This window comes from Podarcis tiliguerta (assembly GCF_965153285.1).
Source record: "Podarcis tiliguerta genome assembly, chromosome: 6".
In the NCBI taxonomy this organism is placed as follows: Eukaryota; Metazoa; Chordata; class Lepidosauria; order Squamata; family Lacertidae; genus Podarcis; species Podarcis tiliguerta.
In genome coordinates this window covers 21,209,413-21,229,342 of record NC_139539.1, presented here as the reverse complement: position 1 = coordinate 21,229,342, position 19,930 = coordinate 21,209,413, and the positions used below count along the sequence as shown (strand labels likewise).

At 39.3% G+C, this 19,930-nt stretch overlaps 1 protein-coding gene across 28 annotated transcripts in view; it reads right to left on the bottom strand.

Moving 5' to 3' along the window:
* The window catches only part of ZMYND8 (zinc finger MYND-type containing 8), an 86,009-nt gene that overhangs the window by 28,423 nt on the left and 37,656 nt on the right, over positions 1–19,930 (bottom strand). For 10 of the 28 annotated variants that reach the window (XR_014512713.1, XR_014512714.1, XR_014512716.1 and 7 more), the window contains 5 exons: positions 14,791–14,861; positions 9,230–9,378; positions 2,506–2,724; positions 1,126–1,239; positions 315–407 (listed from right to left, as the gene is read on the bottom strand). Coding sequence is in view for 23 of the 28 variants with exons in the window: in XM_083446773.1 (XP_083302899.1) it covers positions 315–407; positions 1,126–1,239; positions 2,506–2,724; positions 9,230–9,378; positions 14,791–14,861 (646 nt within the window). In the remaining 5 variants the exon portion in view is untranslated. Of the gene's footprint in view, positions 1–314; positions 408–1,125; positions 1,240–2,490; positions 2,725–9,229; positions 9,379–14,790; positions 14,862–19,930 lie in introns of all 28 variants that reach the window. The other 18 variants (XR_014512715.1, XR_014512717.1, XM_083446767.1 and 15 more) reach the window with 3 other exon arrangements.

The window sequence follows — 19,930 nt, the reverse complement described above, 5'->3', positions numbered from 1 at the left end:
TTTTTGTAATTTTAAGTTGTTTTAAGCTGTTTTTAATATTGTGTTTTAATATTAATGTTTTAAATTGCTGTAACCTGTCCTGGGACCTTGTGGCTAAGGGTAATAATAATAATAATAATAATAATAATAATAATAACAACAACACAAAGGATAATAAAGGCAAATATTTCCAGTATAGCTATTGGGCAAGCTTGCTCATCATCTAAAGGGAAAACTGCATGGATTTTAGAATGAGACAATACATATAGTTATGAACACAGTAACAACAATCTAGTAGAATTAAATAGGATTTTTCTTCCTTGCTATCAACCAACCTTTTCTAATGTACAAAGGTCCATTGGATGAAATATGTATTCTGCATAATCTGGGTGCTGATCAAGTGAAACTGGCTTTTGAAATGGCTCTGTCTGTTTAAATAAAAGCAAAAATAGAGAGTCAGGACTGCAACATTTATTGTATTAAAACTGGTTTCAACTAATCAATTAAAACTTTTGTCAAAGTAAAAAGTTGCCCAAACAGGCTGATGGCACATTATCTAATATTATTTAGCAGAAGCAAAAGCAACAGTAGTACAAGTACTCGTAAAAACAGCAAGTGGCAAGGATATTTTAGAACCATCGGGTTGCATCCAATTCAATCATGCTCTGAACAGACCACTGAAATCAATAGACTAACTTAAGCCCATTGATTTCAATGGGTGTACTGTGACCATAACTCAGTTGGATACAACCAAGTGCCTCCAGTGAGAGAAATGCAGGAATACCACCTTTAAAATTTTACATGCTATGACAGAGAGCTAAATAATCTAAAACAAAAAAATCACCTAAACTCTTTTATACAATTGGCTAAAGATTTGTTCAAAAGTGATTGTGCAAATTAGACATAAACCAACATCTTGTGAACAAACATCTGCCATGAAATTATAGATGGCAGTCTGCTGGTCTTAATAGTAAATTCCTTCTCTCTTCCCCGCCCCCCCCCCCCCATGGTGGCAGGAAACCAATTTTTTCCACTATACATTAGATAGGGTAAGAAAATTCTAGGGAGCTTTACATGTAGTCAGAAATCTAAAGGCTGAACAGACAATATCCAGTGCAGTGAAATAGTAACACATATTATTCTTACCCCTGGCTGTTTCATTTTCTGTAGTGCAAACTTGAGCAAGTAGGATAGCTGTTCAATAGTGAGCATTGTCATAGCTTTACTCTGTGTTTCTATGCATTCCGCTACAGTAATTTTCTAAAAGTAAAGATTGAAAATACTGAAAAAATTGCAAAATGCGTGCAGATGAGCACCCCATCACCCCTTCATTATTGTGGAACATGAAGATTAATGCCACATGCTGACATGGATGTTGATAATTAATTTTCCCTTAAGTGGTGCAATTAATATTGCAATACTCCTGTGTTCATGAAAATGTCCTGTTGGTTCAGAAATGGTACCTAAAAAGATTCACATGGGGATGGGGGAGGATGAAGACAGGCTGGCTGTGCTGGCAGTTTCTGACTGACCCCCCAAATGCTACTGAATTATGAATCCTGAAGTTAAATGTGGCTGGGCACTTGCCCAAATCTTCCTTATTTCCACTATTATGCCCAAGGAGCTTAGGATTTTGCACCACTTGTCTTGGACAGGAAGGAAGTTTGTGAACCAGAGAATCATGGTTAACAGGAAAGAATCATGGTGCCATAGAGGACAATGGAATCTGTGTGACTGGCAATAATCACTCCAAATAACCTATTTAGGTCCTCTATTTCCCCCCTAACAAATAAAGCTGAAAATGCTTCCAAATGTAGAGGACTGTAATTACACTCTTTCTAAATGAAGTGTACCATTTTTTATTATACTGAGGCATCTACCTGTTGGTGTGCAAGGCTAGCAGTCTTGCCGTACCTAGAATGATTGCTGATATCTATCCTGTACAGTATTACTTTGCCAAGTTTTTTCCACCCTTTGCTCTTTATACTAATAATCTCAGAGGCAATGAGTAAATCCCCATTCATACTTCATGCTAGTGGTCTGGAACCTGCTTCCCTGTGAAGTTTTTTTACACTGCCTCAGTAAGTATTTGAATGCAGAAAACAGGTAGGGAAGGCTAATCCTTCCCAGCAGGGAAAGAATAAGGCAGAAAGGAATCATACAACTGGCCTTGCACACACCAAAGTGATGCGAGGAAGATATCATACATAAATTGCTTTCACCACAACATGCTAAGTGTTGCTCGGGAGGCACAAATGGACACAAATGCCCCTGCCATCCCCATACAATGGTTCAAGACACGATGAACACAGAGGATGTAGGTGATAAGGATGGGGAGGAAAATTAATCAAAGAAAAACAAACAGATTGGTAAATATTGGCAAAAGCCTTATTTTGGATGCAACTTTGCATTGCTTCTCTGCCTTTCCAAAAAGTGACCAGGAAGTCACACTAGAAAGAAAAAACATGGTTCTGAGAGGTGAAAACCAGTAGCAATGAGACACATATTCACCTCAGATAGACTAACCTCACATTCTGGGCAAAACCAATCCCCCTCTGGCTCCGCTGTCAGTTTCAGACACTTAGCATGATAAACCCGAGGGCAGAGTTCACAGCAGAGGACTTGGCCTTCCCGATGACAAACCCAGCAATAGAAATCATTCCGTCCATCCTGCGGTACAACATCAACAGGGTCTGTGGTGAGTGGCTGCTTCATATAGTAAAACGGACCATGTCTTAGTTCTGACTGAAATGTAGGCAAGAAAGACAGGTTTGGTTTCAAAACAAATTTGTATTTTAAAATAAATATGATGATCACACATGACCAACCAGCCCCCACCAGCATTTGATACAGCCCACCTAATAGTAATTCAGATTACTTCTCTCATTCAGTACATAACAAGCATTTGAAACCAGAGCTACATATATCTCCCTCAGGCAAGTACAGTTGTCTCAACTTAAATGTACTTTAATGTACTCTGATGTACTCTAATGTACTTTAATTAGGACCAAACTAGATGCAGTTAGTAATTGTATAGTTGTTTGTTTGTTTTTTAAGCAAATACCATGGGTGGGTTGAGGGGAGAATCAACCCATTGTCCAGAAATATATCAGACACCCTACACCACTTTCGATACTTGCATTGGGAAATAAACTTGCATTAGCTGCAATGGTACATAGATAAGCATAATTAACTATATTTATGGAGCAGACGACTCTTTCTATCGGACAACCTTCACCAGAAAAATCCGAATTTAACTTATTTGTATTTATACAATCAATAGTTATATAAACATAAGCTTCCCGACATTTCATGTGCTTTAAATGTGTGAATGTTTGAACAGGAAGGTGCAGGACAGTAGTAAACCTTGAGCACATTTGTGAAAAATTTAGAAAGGGGAAGGGAAAGGACATACAGTGATACCGTGGTTTACAACCATAATCCATTCCGGAGGTCTGTTTGTAAACCAAAACAGGATGTAACCCAAGGTGCGCTTTCGCCAATGGGGCCTCAAAAAAAAATATTGTTCGTAATCCAAAAAAGATGGGTTGTATTCCCAAAAAAGGTTGCAAACCGGGACACGCACTTCCGGGTTTGTCGTGTTTGTAATCCAAGATGTATGCAAACCAAGGTACCACTGTATACCTCTCTTTACAAGTATCTGTCTGGAAATAAATGTGCCATTCCATCAGGCTATAGCGAAGTGAGAGATGGGGAAAAGAATATCTTCCTGCTCTGCTTCTATACAAATTTGTTGTTACAAGAACTTTGTACCTTTAAAAATATATGCTTGTGTTAGCTTATTTCCCTTTACGTGACTTTTCTTTTAGATTACAAGTCTGAGGGCAGACTTCTTTGTCATTTAGCTTCCAGAGGTTTAGGGAGTCCTTTCAGCTTAGATAAAATGCTTTAAATATATGTTGACCCTTTACCCTTCCAATGCTAGTCCTTCTTGCTCAAAACCATTAACATATTTTTAAAAGACAACTGGGCCAACTCAATAGTTGCTCAGCTATCGCTTCAGAAAACATTGATTCTAAATTAATTAACAGTGGAAGTTGGCTTCAAAGCAAAACATATTTTGGTCTTTAGCCATTTTGTATATGAGCACATTCAATAAAAGCCCAAAAGAAACAGGGCATGTAAACCCACGTCAACTCCAAAGAAACATATGATTCCAACACCGCTGCAGTTCCAGCAGCGTGTGTTCAAAATATGTTATATAATAATAATAATAATAATAATAATAATAATAATAATAATAATTTATTTATACCCTGCCCATCTGGCTGGGTTTCGGCCAGTTGTTCTGCTCACACCAAAATGCACCAAACATACATTATAATCTAGTTACTACAATAAGGCATGTCAATGTGAAAAGAGGTCACTAATATGACCCAACCTAACATCATTTCCTAGTGTACAATTCTAAATGTGGTCCAGTAGGTATCATAAAATATGCTGCAACAGAAACTGCAGTAGTGTGTCAAAAGGATAATGAATACACAACACTGATTGACAAAATAAGCAAAGACAGAGGGCAAATGCCAAACATTATTACTAAAACTAAAGTGGCCCCACTGCTCCAATTAGGAGCAATTCTTTAGTGCAGACGAGATTTGTCCTGAGAGTGCTCCTCATTCACATTCCTTGAGCCTCCAAGGAACACCTTCAGCAAAACAAAAAGACCACACTTGAGACCTGACATTCCCAATATTTCCAAAGTTAGAAAACCAAATAAACAGACCCAAGGAGAAACTTAAAACTCTTATATAGTTTCAGTCTTTGAACTCTCTATACCAGCCCCTCTCAATCTTCAGTTCTCAGATGCTGTTGGACTACAATTCTCATCATCCCTGACCACTGATCCTGCTAGCTAGGGATGATGAGAGTTGTAGTCCAACAACATCTCAGGACCAATGGTTGAGAAAGGCTACTCTGTACAATGTTAGCCTTCTTTATATATTTTTAAATGCTACACAACTGAACATTACTGCAACCTCAAACTCATTTACAGTATTCAATCAAAAACTGAAGTTCAGTTTGCCACTGGGAAATCAGTAGTTCTTGGAAGTAACTATTGCTTCATATAGAAATCAGTGACTCTGAAGTTCAAACAATTATTTGGCTGCTGCTAGAGATGAAGTTTATAGACTTCTATGAAGGCATGAAATATGTTGCTTGCAATCTAGGACAGTAATCATCCTGGATTTCACATCCATGTAAATAAAGTATATTTACTGAGAACAACCACCTTGAATTCACCACCTCTGACATGTTTTACAAGATAAACAACCCTAACTTAATCATATCATACTCTGTTTTGTGTGTTGCCTGTTGGACAACTTGCTGCAAAAACTTTTCAGCTCAAAAAAGGTTCCTTTCCTTATTTTCACAGCAACTTGAAAATAGCTATAACACTAGAGATACTCTATCAATATTAATTCAATTCTAGAAACAGTTACATAGCTAAATGTGTCTTTTTTCTTTTTGCTGCAATAGGTTAGTAATAGTTATGACCACTAGGTGACACCTGAGGCACTTCAGTTAAAAGTTGCTTGGACCTGCTGCAACTTAGATGCTGCAGGCTTAGTATGTACTGCAGGATGCACCTCTAAATAACTGCTTGCCTAACTGTTATGGATATTTTTCATTTTGTAGAACCTGAGGACATGGACAAGATTCTTTGAAGGCTAGGGCCTACCACATACAATTTATTAAGATTGCCAGATAAAAACTAGCCAGGTAGGTCAGAAGAGTGGTAAACGTCCTTCTTGCATGGTCCAATATGGTCTTAAGGAAGTGGTAGTAAAACTTTTCTTGGAAAAAACTCTCATTGATCATTTCTAGCCAGTCACCAACATTCCATTCCTGGTTAAGCTGACTGAGCGTGTGATGACTTATCAACTCCAGGTTTTCCTGGATGAGGTAGATTTTCTACATCCATTCAGTGGCTTCTGATAGAATCAGACACGGTATCCATTTGCATAGCCTGGCCAGGATGGGACTTGGGGACATTGTTTTAATAGTGGCTCCAGTCTTTCCTGGAGGGTCTGTTCCAGAACACAATGCTGAAAATTACTGCTTGCAATTAGGCTATGGTAAAGAGTGTTCCATCTTGTCATCTAAGCTTTTCAACATCTGCACAAAATCACTGGGCGAGGCTGTTTGGAGATTTAAATGTTGTACCATTAGCATGCTAATAACAAGACAGCTTTTTCTCTCCTTTCCATTCTCTCTGGCATGTTATTGTCATTATTTGTTCTGCTCTTTCATTATATTTTATTCCACTTCTTTAATGTATTTAGTTCTAAAATATATGATAGTTTTACTCATGTTTTTGTACCAGTTGTTGGCAGCTGCCTTAGGCATGATCCATAGAAAAGTAAGATAGAAATATTTAATACATAAATAGTCCTAACTACATTGCTGTTTGAGAGAGACTTCCCATTACAAATCCTACTTCAACACTATGGGTAACACGTTAAGATTACCATACCCAAATTGCTACTGCTGCTGTTCCCACTTACAGTATTAATTTTTACATTGATAAGTGTGCCAAGAAATAGTATTAGTATTATCACCAACTATATGCCAATACCAAAAATGTTACACTCTCCTGATTTACTCCCATAGAAATAGAGAAGGAACACACATATCAGAAATACCAAAAGAGACATTTGGTTATGTTCTCTCTCAGCAGCTTCATGATAGGAAGACTTAGTTTCAGTTCTTACTGTATAAAAAACTAGAATACTAAAAATGACAAATGTGGTACCGATGACTTTGCAGTTGCTTCAAAACAACAATAGCACTGCTGTTATTTAAGCAAGATTAGTGCTTTGTAGAATACTGCAAAAAATCAAACGCAGATCTTTCTTTTTTACTTTAAAATGTATGAAGAATTTTACAGTATTTTCCAAGAATGCTTTGTTCACTTTTTGTTGTGGTTGCTTAGCCTACCAGAAATAATCACTGCTTACTTATACTTCATCTAAAAGTGCTTTAGTGGTTGTAGTTACATTATGAATACTACAATCACAAGAAGATGGTTACTGCAATCATACAAATATAGCAACCACATACTCATTGTCTTCAATTGCCACCTCAAAAATTTGGGCAGTGCCACATGATGCCCTAATTATTTTCTATTAATAGAAGACAGACTAGGAGATGAGTATGCAGAAAATAGGAAATCTCCATCAGGAGATACCATTTTTCAACAAATGCTACAGCATCAGAGAAACTAATACCACAGCTGAACATGGAGTTTCTCCAAGGCATGGAAAAACTGTTTAACACAGTAAGCATCCAATGATTAGCCGGTTAGGATTAAGCTGTAATAGATATTCTCTATGTATTCTGAGAACTTTGGTTGAAATAAACAAATAAATGCATAAATATTACATTTGCTTACGTATACCTGGGCTTTGACTCATTTACTTGAAATCATTATTACTAGGAAAAAGTTGCTTTTAGTGTGCTTACATAGTGATCAATAATTTAGAGCATGATAATGTAGAAAAATTTCCTAGTTTTCCTGGAACTATTTAGCAACCTAAATATCAGCATTCTAAAATTATCTCTTGGATATTCTCTTGCTATATATATTTACTAAGTAGCATTAGTTGTTAGTGGTGCATTTGTTGTTTCATTTTAGCAATACAGATACAAAAGTAGCAACTGGAGTAGCAATGTAGAAGGTATTTTGCCATCACAGACAAAACACTTTCTGAGTAGGATATTTCAGCAAATGAACGATCAGCAGCACTTTAGCACTCCAGCATTGTATTTCTCTCAAAACATACAGCTCCAGAAGTTCCCAGCCCTGTCCAGTTTACTTGAAAAAGAGCTAAGTAGCCTGCTGGCAAGGCACCCATGAAGGCCATTGCCATTAGGGCTGGCAGAAGCACACTTTGGGAGACACTGTCATTTCATGTGTTATAAAGAGCGCAACAAGCAGAGGGGGGCAAATGGTAGACAGAGCAATATAACACCCCCTCCTCATGATAGCCTGTTCCACTGAAATTGCGAATTGCTGCTCTGCCCTAAGTCCATCTCCAGAGTTCTTGAACAACAGCCACATGAGGCTGTTTTCATCCCCTTCAGTTACTTGGGTTTCTCCAAGGTAAAAGCCAGCAGAACACCCAGCAAGCAGCAAGTAAGTGGTGCTTAGCATAGGAGTCCTAGAACCATAGAATCTTAGAGTTGGAAGGAACCCAAGGGTCATCTAGTCCAACCCCCTGCATTGCAGGAATCTCAGCTAAAGCACCCATGACAGATGGCCATCCAATGTCTCCTTAAAAACCTCCAAGGAAGGAGAGTCCACCACCTCTAGTGGGAGTCTGTTCCACTGCCAAACATCTCTGTCAGAAAGGTTTTTCGAATGTTTAGTCGGAACCTCCTTTCTTGCAACTTGAAGCCATTGTTTTGAGTCCTACACTCCAGAGCAGGAGAAAACAAGCTTGTTCCCTCTTCCATGTGACATCCCTTAAGGTATTTGAAGTTGGCTATCACATCTTCTCTCAGTCTCCTCTTTTCCACACTAAACATGCCCAGCTCCTTCAAGCACTCATCATAAGGTTTAGTTTCCAGATCCCTGATCATTTTGGTTGCCCCTTCTCTGCACACATGGAGCCCAGAAGTGGACACAGTATTCCAGGTGAGGTCTGACCAAGGCAGAATAGAGTGGTACTATTATTTCCCTTGAACTGCACCTATACTTTTGTTGAGTGTGGGAACTGAGAAGAGAGGAGCAGGACTGGCTACCAGAGCCAAAGCGATGGAGAAACACCGGTTGGCCATGTCTGGAAGTAAGATGCTGAACTAGATAAGCTTTCGCCTTGATTCAGTAGACCTCTTCATACGTTATGTGAATTCATTATTTTAAATAAAGAAAGAATAAACTATTCCCTTTGTTTAGGTTGGTCAAACCCTGGAAGTACGGGGGACGGGGTGTCTATTCAATATAAGGGTCAAGAAAATTTGACTGACATTAGAGTCTGTTTAACCAGAATTCTGTTTACTTACAAAAATAGCACTCATTTAGACTTCACTTCTTAGTTTCAGATAAATCTTGGCTACTGTAGAAACTAGAAATAAAACAGTAATCTCCATCTTCAGTAGACCCTACAGCCAATGCAGAACTATTACCATAAGCACAGATACTGGACCAAGGAAAAAGTAGAGCACCTAGTAATCTCCAATGGTTTCATATAAAACACTGCATCAAATCCACGACTTCTATTACCTGCTCTTTATTATTACTGTTCAATAAGCCAGGTTTCTTTTTCTTTTTAATAGGGCTTGATGATGCATCCTCCGGGGAGTGGCCATTGGAAGAGTGTGGAGGACTTGGAAACTTCCTTTTTTGTGCTGTACGTTCAGCAGAGCCAGGATCTATAACAAAAATTATACCAACATTAAGCACCCCTAGCATACCACTAATGTACGAGCACTTTTTAGTATTTCAATGAACAGGACATAATAATACAGGTAATAATGCAGTAAAGAGACAGAATGCCAGGAAGGCTCTCTGTGGACTCTCAGAACTACTTTTTCTTGTACAGTATTGTGAACAATTCCACCAATTTCCCCTTGCCACAAATTTAAAAGAAATTTATTTAAGATATAGCCAGCAAGTATCAAATACTACATGCAAGTAATTTCTAAATGTATAATCTAGCTCTCCACTTACTCAGCTACATGACTATCACCACCAAGCCAAGAGGAATCAGCCTATACAAGAAAGTATGAAACTGAGGCCAAGCAGGCAAATATTACACACCTTGGAAAGTTCCAGAATGATTATTACCTAACATCACTCTTGGTCATTGGTCTTGTGAAATGGGTATACAGAACCTAAACAATACTGCTGGGCACAACTGTGAAAAGTCAACAGCTTAAGAACAGTAAATGCTGAGAGGATGATGTGATTTAATTCTACTGATTAAGCATAATTAGAAAGGGTTCCAGAAGGGTTCCAAAGCATGCCTTTGGAAAATAAATTTATTTTAATATTGCATACTATATAAATACCCAGAGAAAAACACACCAAGTAGAAATTCAGTTTGGAATGTAGCTACCCAAATTTTTAATCTTCACATGACAATTTCCCTACCACTGTATTACTTATTTGTGGGTCATTCCACACCAAATCACCTGATGCCATGTGCTCTCACAACTCAGATTTTCTTTTAAAAAAAATATATATGTAGATACCTATGAGATAGCCTCAAATTATTTTTTAAAGATTTTTTGGTCCAAAATTGGGCGCAGGATAATTTTTTGAAGATTTCTATTTTCACGTGATTTAGGCCAATGAAATTTCTCCTGTTTTGCTTATTTTTCAACCGATTGGGCTTATTTTGGTATCACACATTCATAAGAATAGTTAAAATTATACCCTCTTATGTTACAATGTCATCTGATATATTTTTTAAAATTAAGTTTTATTGATTATTGAATAAAAACAAAACACTTCTGCAATGATATGGTCAAAGCTATTTTGTTTCCCATACATGTAATATGGCCAATGATGCTGTTTTGACCACTGTATGCAACAAGACCTTTCTGAATCAGCAAGAAAAAAATGTATTTATGTATTTGCTGTACTTTTTAAAAAATTAGCATGAAAATTAACATTCTTTGGGTTTGAGGTATTTGACCGCACACAAAATGTACTGTCGGGTGACAGGGTTACAAAATGTACTTTCTATAGTAGAATTATTATTTTTTATGTCACTTCACATTTGTATTCAAATATGTCCTAGAAAGTTGTGTGTTATCAAATGTAATCAAAGTTCCTATAATCACCCACTAAGAGCAACCACAGCACAAATATATTGGATCAAAAGCAAAACATGATGAGCATGAAAGTTGCCTTATACCAAATCATATCATAGGCCCACCTCACTTGGTATTTTGCATACCAGGATTTACTAATCAATTTCAACCAATGGACACATTTTGAATTTTGAGAAACTGCTATGGGCACTATCATAAAATGGTGGCCATGGGGGCATGGCATAACACAAAATTAAAGTACAGCTGTTGTTGTACTCCCCATTGTCCCCTGGACAAGCTCATGCTTGCCTTAGGAAGTCACCTATGTCCTGTTGGTCCCAATTGTGGAGTTCACACACTATTGATTCGCTTCCCACACACTGATGTTATTGCAGTCTAAAATAGAGAGCACTCCCCAGTACCAAGAAAAAAACATACAAGGTGGCAACACCACACTCTAGTGCACGCATGAGAATAGAGTCATTGCTCCTTGCACCCAGATTATCTAGCTCAGAACCAGCCAAGGCAAATCTCCTTGTCAGTACAATATAGCTCTATGTTGACTAACTATATAACTGCAAGGAAACAGCAAAATATCTAAATCCACTATGGAAATGAGGTTATAACAACCAGATTCAAAAAAACTAGTATACTGTGACTGTGCACTGTGGCAATGTTCACCGTCAGCCTTTGTGATGATGGCAGGACTAGCTACGTTATTTTTAGAGAAATATCTCACTTCCACATCCTTCCTGATGTGCAAAAAGGAACATTCTCAGTTCTCCACTCAAGCCACTTGTAAATATATTGACGTTTTTGCCTTTCCAGTTTAGGAGCCTGAAAAACTGAGGTACAGCAAAGTCAAGAACACAAGAAAAAATAGTCTTGTTGAAGGTCCCTTGGCAGAACTGCTAAAATAAAGTTCAGCTTGCCAACACAGCTTGGAGCTAATTACATTAGATTAGTAACAGTCACTTTCCCATTAAAATCCTACCAAATTATGTATCCTAATTCAATTGTTTAGTAAGGGAGAACATTTTCCACACCCTCATAATTATGCCCTCTTAAATTTTTCTTATTTACATTATACTCTACTCAATCAACAGACTTTAGGTAGCTTACAGTGTCAATAAAAATATTAAAAAGCCATTAAACCAACCCATATTGTGTTCACAGTCAAAAATCATAGAACACAAACAACAAATTCATCACTACAAAAGCTGTCGAAAGGAGAAAAGGACTATGAATACTTCCAAGTGACAATACAAACTCAATGGTCATGTTTGCATGTAATGCATTGCTAAACCATAGTTCATGATCTGTGGATGAGCCTTAAACTCCAGCAAAATGCTGAGCATGCAAGCTCCTGTCTCCTTTTCCTCCAGCATGGCTGGGAATATGACATCAGCTAAGTTTAGTTTTACAGAACCCCAGTTTACTGTTATATTTGAACCAAGGATCATGGTCTAAAACAAAACATAAGCACATAAGAGCCTGATGGATCAGGTCAATGGCACATCCAGTCCAGCATCCTGTTTTCCCAGTGGTCAACCAGATGTTTGTGGGAAACCTGCAAGCTGGATTCCAGCACAAGAGCACTCTCCCCTCCAGCAACTTGTTTTCAAGAGCATTGGTTCCTTCAACTGTGGAGGTAGAGCATAGGCATCATGGCTAGAAGCCACTGATAGTCCTCTGCTCCATGAATTTGTCCAAAACTCTTTTAAAGCCATCTAGGTTGGTGGCCATCACTGTCTCCTGTGGGAGTGAGTTCCATAGTCTAACTGTGTGAATAAATATTTCATTTTATCTGTTCTGAATCTCCCAACATTGAGTTTCATTTGGTGTCCATGAGTTCTAGTGTTATTGGGGGGGGGGGAGTTCTCTATCCACTTTCTCCATACATAATTTTATAAATTTCTCCCTCTTACCTTTTCTCTAAACTAAACAGTCTCAAATGCTGCAACCTTTTCTCATAAGGATTCTGTAACACTGGAAAGAGGATAGGGAAAGGGGGAGCATGCAAGCCCAAAGCTTTGCACATGCAGACTCGTTCATGTAGCACTAAACTGTTACACCATGATTTACTGTTATGTGTGACAATAATGCTTCTGAATACCAGTTTGTCCTGAACACACCCAAGCAAAGAGAACAAATGGCTGGTAGTTAAATTCTGTAATGACAAAACCACACATTTAAAGTGGGACCACGCCCCCACCGTGTGCTTAAGTATCCTCATATTATGGAGTGTGGACAAGTAACAGTCACTTCTCCTACACAAGGAAGTTGCTGCTGCATTTGCCTCTTCCATCTGCTCCAGGTCCCAGGAAACAGTGGGGTAGTGGATGGCGGGAATCTGATCAGTGTGTCCCTTGCCTGAACAGTCTCTTCCTCCACTTCCCACACAGTCCCCCAGAGGCTACTGCGCTCCTCCTCAGCAGGACAGTCCTGGTGGCACACCTCCACATGGCCTGCTCCACCCGTCTCTGATCCCTCTTGGCCTCTCCTCTGTAAAGGCGGCAGTAGAAGCATGCTCAGTGGCCACTCAGTACAAGGGAGAGGCTTCTGTTGTTCCTGTCCTACCACACTGTGTTGACATGACATGATGTACTAACCAAGAATGAGCAGCAAAGTCTCCAGTTCAAATCTTACCTCATCAATAAATTCATAAGGTAGTAGACAAGCCACTGTGTATCTTAGTTACAGCACCCACAACTGATAACAAAAATAATAATTCTGGCTTGCCTTTCGGAGTTGTTGTGAAAATCATATCCTCTCAATATGTAAAGCACTTTAAACAACAAGGAAAAGTGCTAAATAGATGCTTATTGATGCAAGTATAATGTCCAAATTTGCCAAAAGAAAAGGCTTTAGGTGCCCCTTTCCCCAGTTATTTGCAGTACAGTGTAACAACAGTAAGTGCTCCACAGTGCAACTAGCAAAACTAAAATTGCATTTCTTTGCACCAAGGGTGAACAAGTCACAGAAAGAGCAAGACTAAAAAGGGATTAATACTGCAGTCTATTTCCTCCATTCCAAGTCATGGAGCCATACTCTCCAATGCCAGAAAGGAGAAACTGAAAGTGTGAGTCTGGCTGGCTATGACTTGGTACAACTAAGAGGGCTCCCAAATGGAAGTCTTCTCCCCAATATCCCACAGAGAGGCACAGAAAAACTGTTATATTAGGTGTATTAGTATATACCACCACCAGAATATATAGTGCTTAAGGGAATAATGTGTGCCCTAAGGAACTCATACACAATCTAAATTTAGATTGTGGGGGGCAGGGGTGGGGACAACAAGGGATGAATGGGGGCAAATGCAGGTAGAAACCTATAGGTATTCTTGGAGGTAGTTATACCTAAGAGGCAGCAAGGGAGACTGGATAGAGCTTTTACAAGAAAGAGAGACTTTAAGGCAACTCAGTATGGTAGAGCTGGAGAAGTGATGGGCATTGACAGAAATATTGGGTTATGAAAACAAAGCTTTGTGACGGGAGCTTTAAAAAAGCAAGTACTTTGTACTGGATGTAGAAGGGAAAGGGAATGCCAGCATAAGAATTTGAGAAAAGTTGTCACATGGCCTGAACACTGAGAAAGATGAATGATTTTGCCAGATTTGTGTTAGATAAGATGAAAAACAACTCAATGTGAGTCATAGCAGAATATGACCAGAGCATAACACAGAGCTTTAGCTGAGCAGAAGGTTTGGGAGAAAGAACATGGTGGCAATATAATGAATATGGGAAACAACGATAAAACTACAGTATTTAAAGAGTGGATGGTGACCTTTTAATGATGTTCATTCACTGAGATACAGGACAAAATAAGATTAATGACCTAATAATAAATATTAAGTGTTTGGGCAGGAACCAAAAGAATGGCATTTGTAAAATAGTTATGCCACAGTACTCATAGGAGCAGGAGCATAGGTCAAATCAATGTCAAAGGTTCCAAGTCACCAGATGAAGCAACGTTTGCCAGTATTCACCTTATGCTCTGAGGAACAGAAACACTGTTTTAACTCACCTTTAGATCGAGTGGAGATATCCATCCCTTCCACCACCTCCTGCTCTGCCTTTATTTCTTCTTCAGCCAAGCTAAGAAAGGAAAGAGATACTTAAGATTATTATTTTCACACTGTAGTTTACATATTGTGGCCTTAAAGAGGAAGGGAAGCTGACTAGCAGCCTGATTCTCACTTCCATGTGCTACTGCAGTGGATGGGTAGGGTGGCAACAGTGGAGTTAATACTCTCATCCAAATTTCAACACTAGAGTACACACCAACCTCATAAGGATCTCTGGTATGCTATCACTTACACATACCAAGGGTACTGAGCAATGGGGACAGGAAAGAGGAGGGGTCAAAATAGTTCTGAGCTTGACTAAGATCCTGAATCCACCTTTGCAAGAAATAATTTATGTTACCTATCAAGAATTGACAGTTATGAGTAGTAGTAATTTCAACTCCTATAAGAAATGTTGAATACAAAGATGTATTAGGTGCATTTCAGAAGTATTGATACAATAAATTACATTGGTGTTTGATTTGGGCACTTTGGAAGAAATATGGTATATAAATCCAATAAATAAATAAATAAATACAATGTTCAGTCTAAGAAAGATGGTAGAAAGCAGAGAAGGTAAGAGTTGTATGGGTTTCTATTGCAATTCTGTAAATGACAAATATACAGACCTCTAAGAGACAATATTCAGGGCACTATGGTGACTGCATGTCTTAGAGCCTAGTCTGGAAATTTGTTTTCTAAAATACCATTGCAGCACCACATTAAATATCTTTTTTAAATCTGAAACAAAATGAGAATAAATGAGTTGCCCACAGAAAACAAATTGCCATGGTGAACCCTAACCCTGAGACACAGAATGAAGTTTAGTGAAAATGCACACATTTTTCAAGGAAACTATTTGTGATTTTTTAAAAAAGTAATTTATAGCATAATTAAAACCATTAGCGCTTACTGGCCATTAGTTATTAAGATCATGTGGTAACAAGAAAGCTTTCTTAAGGTGTGGTCTAACTCTCACTTCTTTCAGGCAGCCTGGGACCACTCCTTCTTTTAGAGAGGGACTAATATATCTCCTTGGTCAGCTAGCAGTCCTCTCCCTGTCATATGTTATCAACCACAAGGGTCAAGGGCCAAGAACACAAACGGTCAACCACTCCCATCCACATCCTTGAACCTTATCAGTTGAAACAAATTTTCCAACAACTGACCTAATAGCACAAGGTACCCCTTACTACTGATCCACTACAATAGTAGAGTCTAGGTCCCCATGAATACAAGCAATTTTATTCTCAAAAGCCTTGCAAAAAGTCAGTGCAGACGACTATGTGTCCTACCACTTCCTTTCAGCCAGTATGTAAAAGCTCCATACTGTACTACTCTATAAAGCTCCACTTAATATGACACCAAGGGTGCAATGGAGGCAGAGAAGCAACTCTTCCTTGATGCTTTCCACCACAAAGCAGGCTCAACAGGGAATTTCCTAAGTGCGAGCAGTTTCTGAGCTCTGGGCACAATACTGCACCTAAGATTTCAGATAAAAACTGCAGAGTGGAAGGAAAGGAGGACCTTTTTCTGTCTCCCCACTCCTAGCTACTCTCTGAAGACTGGAGAAGAGACCCCTCTTAAGAATATTAGGAGGGTAATCAGGGAAAAGATTAGACCATGTGAAAAATGAATATTTTAGCTGTAGTTCATTCATTTTCAGCTTTGTGATGTTCTTGTAAACAAGTGTGTCTAGACATTTTGTTTATGTGCCCATAACCTAGGTTTAGGGTGCCATTTAGCTCCTAGCTTTCATATCTCAGTTTCTAACACTATACGAGCATGCACTTGAGTTCAATTATATTGTTTGGAGACTTTCTCCATTTGCATTCTAGCTGTTTTCCAACTGGTATCACTGCCTTCTGCTTTGTGGTATACCACAGTGCCACCCCAGGCTTGGCTAAGTGGAAGAGAATACTCAGGAGCAATCATGTCATCTGCCTGGATCATTTCTATATCCGTCAGAGTGACCAGGTCTTTGATATGGTTGCAAGACCTTGTCATCTGGAGAAGACCCCAGAGCCAACAGGAAACTAATAGGATACATTAGGGCAGACCATTCTAACAGAGGGGGAAAGTTGCTGTTAATCTGAACCTCAACAGGTGAGCTGATCATGCCAAGGAAATGGTATCAAAAGTGATCACCTTCAGATCACTCTCTTCCTACCCCACCAAGAAAATCAGGTCTGGTGTGTGATCAGCTAAGTGTGTTGGGTTGAAGACAGGTTGGGACAACCCTGTGAAGTCTTGAGCTGCCCCGGAAACAGCAGCCTCAGCATGGATGTTAAAATACCCCAGGACTGAAAGCCTGGAGAATCTCAAACCACACCCCAGATGCTCAGGTGGGGAGACTGTCGGGAGCAAGGTGGGTGTTATACAAACACAATCCCTAATCTGTCCTGTTCATCCAATGCCAGGCACAACACCAGGAACTCAGAAACAGAAAGAGAAGTATCAATTTATACAGACAACTTCCTCAAGCCTTAGATCTGCTCTGGTGATGAACTAAAAACCCTGGCACACACAACTTGGAAAAACCACCCTTTCCCTGCTTTCCAGGCTTTGGTTATACAAGTCCAGTTTGTCTCCATAGCTGAGGGGAAACATGGGAGTTTATTCTTACTGCAATATGCTTCAGTCAAAAAGCAAGAAATTGTCTTATGGCTCTCCAAATGTCTGAGACTCATTGGAGCTGCCAATACCTGTGAAACCTGCCCAGTTGCCACCAACTAGAATAATATGGAATATAAATGATTAGATGGCAGAGGTTCAAATAGGACACAGCAGGAATACTTAAGTTCATGAAATAACAAGAATTAAAGGCCCTGCATTCTGTTTCTAAAAACAGTTGGCCATATGTCTCTGGGAAGCTCACAAAAGGCAATCATCCATGGCTTCATAATTTATGCCTTATTAGCCCAGTGTGTTAAATGACATTAAGCCAGAGCTCCCAGTTTCAAGCAAAATGGGTAACTCTGGCTTAATGGATTTCCACATTGAACCTAGTGCACAGTGGGAAGAAGAGGGGTGAGAGAAGCCTTTGCACCCATGGCTTTGTAAACCATGTAAACCATGCCTAAAGACAAATGCCTAAAGGTGGCCACTGAAGGCATGATGGCAATAGTCATTCTGTCTTTGATCACCTCTTGCACTTAGTAATAAATATATACCACATATGAACTGGAAGTTCCCATTTTTAACTATCATGTCTAATGGCTATCAAATCTGTCCTGTAGAAATTGACTAATATTTTAATGATGGTGCCCTAGGGAGAACATTCCATAAGGGAACAGCTACTAAAAAGGTTAATTCTTGTGTTGCCACTCTATGGGCCTCCTGTGGAGGTGGCACATGAAGAAGGGTCTCAGATGACAATTGCAGGGTCTGGGTTGGTTTATATGGAGACAGCTGGTCCTTGAGGTCCTGAGCTACACAACATTCTATAGGTCAAAACCAGCAATTTGAAATTGGCCCAGAAACTAATTGGAAGCCAGAGCAGACAGACCAAGATTAGTGTTATATGCTCAGACCATACATATTGTCCTGGTGAGCATCCAGGAAGCTGAATTCTATATTACCTGCAGTTTCCAAACGATCTTCAAAGGCAGCCCCAAGTACAATAGATTGAAGTAATTAACCTAGAGATTACCAGACTGTAGAAAACAGAAACCAGGCTCTTCGTGTCCACATTGGAGCATATTGGAGCTCCACATTGGTGGGCCACTCCACGCCACCAAAGTCACTTAAGCCTCAAGCAACAGTGATGGAACCAGAAGTATCCCCAAGCTATGTGACTGCTCCTTTAGAGAGAGTGTAGCCCCATCCAGAGCTGGCAATTTCACATCCATCTGGTATAAGGAACTACGCAAATGCTATATTTTATTTATTTATTTATTTATTTATTTATTTATTTTATATACCGCCCTATGCCTGGAGGTCTCAGGGCAGTTCATCCTCTTTAGCCTTCCTTACAACTAAGACTGTGTCTTTATTATTCCATTTGCTATTGTCTACACCAGGTATAGGCAAACTCGTCCCTCCAGATGTTTTGGGACTATAAATCTCATCATCCCTGACCACTGGTCCTGTTAGCTAGGGATGATGGGAGTTGTAGTCTCAAAACATCTGGAGGGCCAAGTTTGCCTATGCCTGGTCTACACCAGCTCCAGCTCTAGAAGAGCCAACATGACAAGGAGAACACAGTAACAGCATACAGAGCTTGCTTTGGGAATCTTTGCCGGTTGCTTGGTATCCAGAATAACTTGGTAGTCATTGTTAAACTTGAGAACTTGGTTCTTTATCCATGACTAGATCATTTATGCATAGCTTAAATTATACAAATTCCATAACAATTCTTGGGGAAGCCCACTATGCCCTTCTGCTCCTTGTTTTTAAGCAACTAATGATCTGTAAGGTATAGGTAAAGGGACCCCTGACCATTAGGTCCAGTCGTGGCCGACACTGGGGTTGCGGCGCTCATCTCACTTTATTGGCCAAGGGAGCTGACGTACAGCTTCCAGGTCATGTGGCCAGCATGACTAAGTCACTTCTGGTGAACCAGAGCAGTGGACGGAAACGCCGTTTATCTTACCGCTGGAGTGGTAACTATTTATCTGCTTGCACTTTGACGTGCTTTCGAACTGCTAGGTTGGCAGGAGCAGGGACCAAGCAATGGGAGCTCACTCGGTCACGGGGATTCGAACTGCCGACCTTCTGATCGGCAAGTCCTAGGCTCTGTGGTTTAACCCACAGCGCCACCCGCGTACAATGCCCTAATTCATACTTTAGGAGTCAACTGTCAAAAATCTTTTTCGAAGTATTTAGAATACTCTGAGCTAATTTCTATCTACATATTTGCAGATAAGATAATGTTCTCTTTGCAGGCATGACAGAAATAGATACAATAAATTACTTCTGCCTCTTCTCTGCTGCTCTTCCAAATGCCCCACAGTTCTGAAATTTCTAAATTTTCTAAAATTGTGCAAGACAACAGTTAACACATTTTAGTGGTAATTAATTACATCGAAAACAGAATACTTTTTTGTAAATAGATTAAGGATAGGACCATAGATTTGACTTCACATCTCTGTTATATAC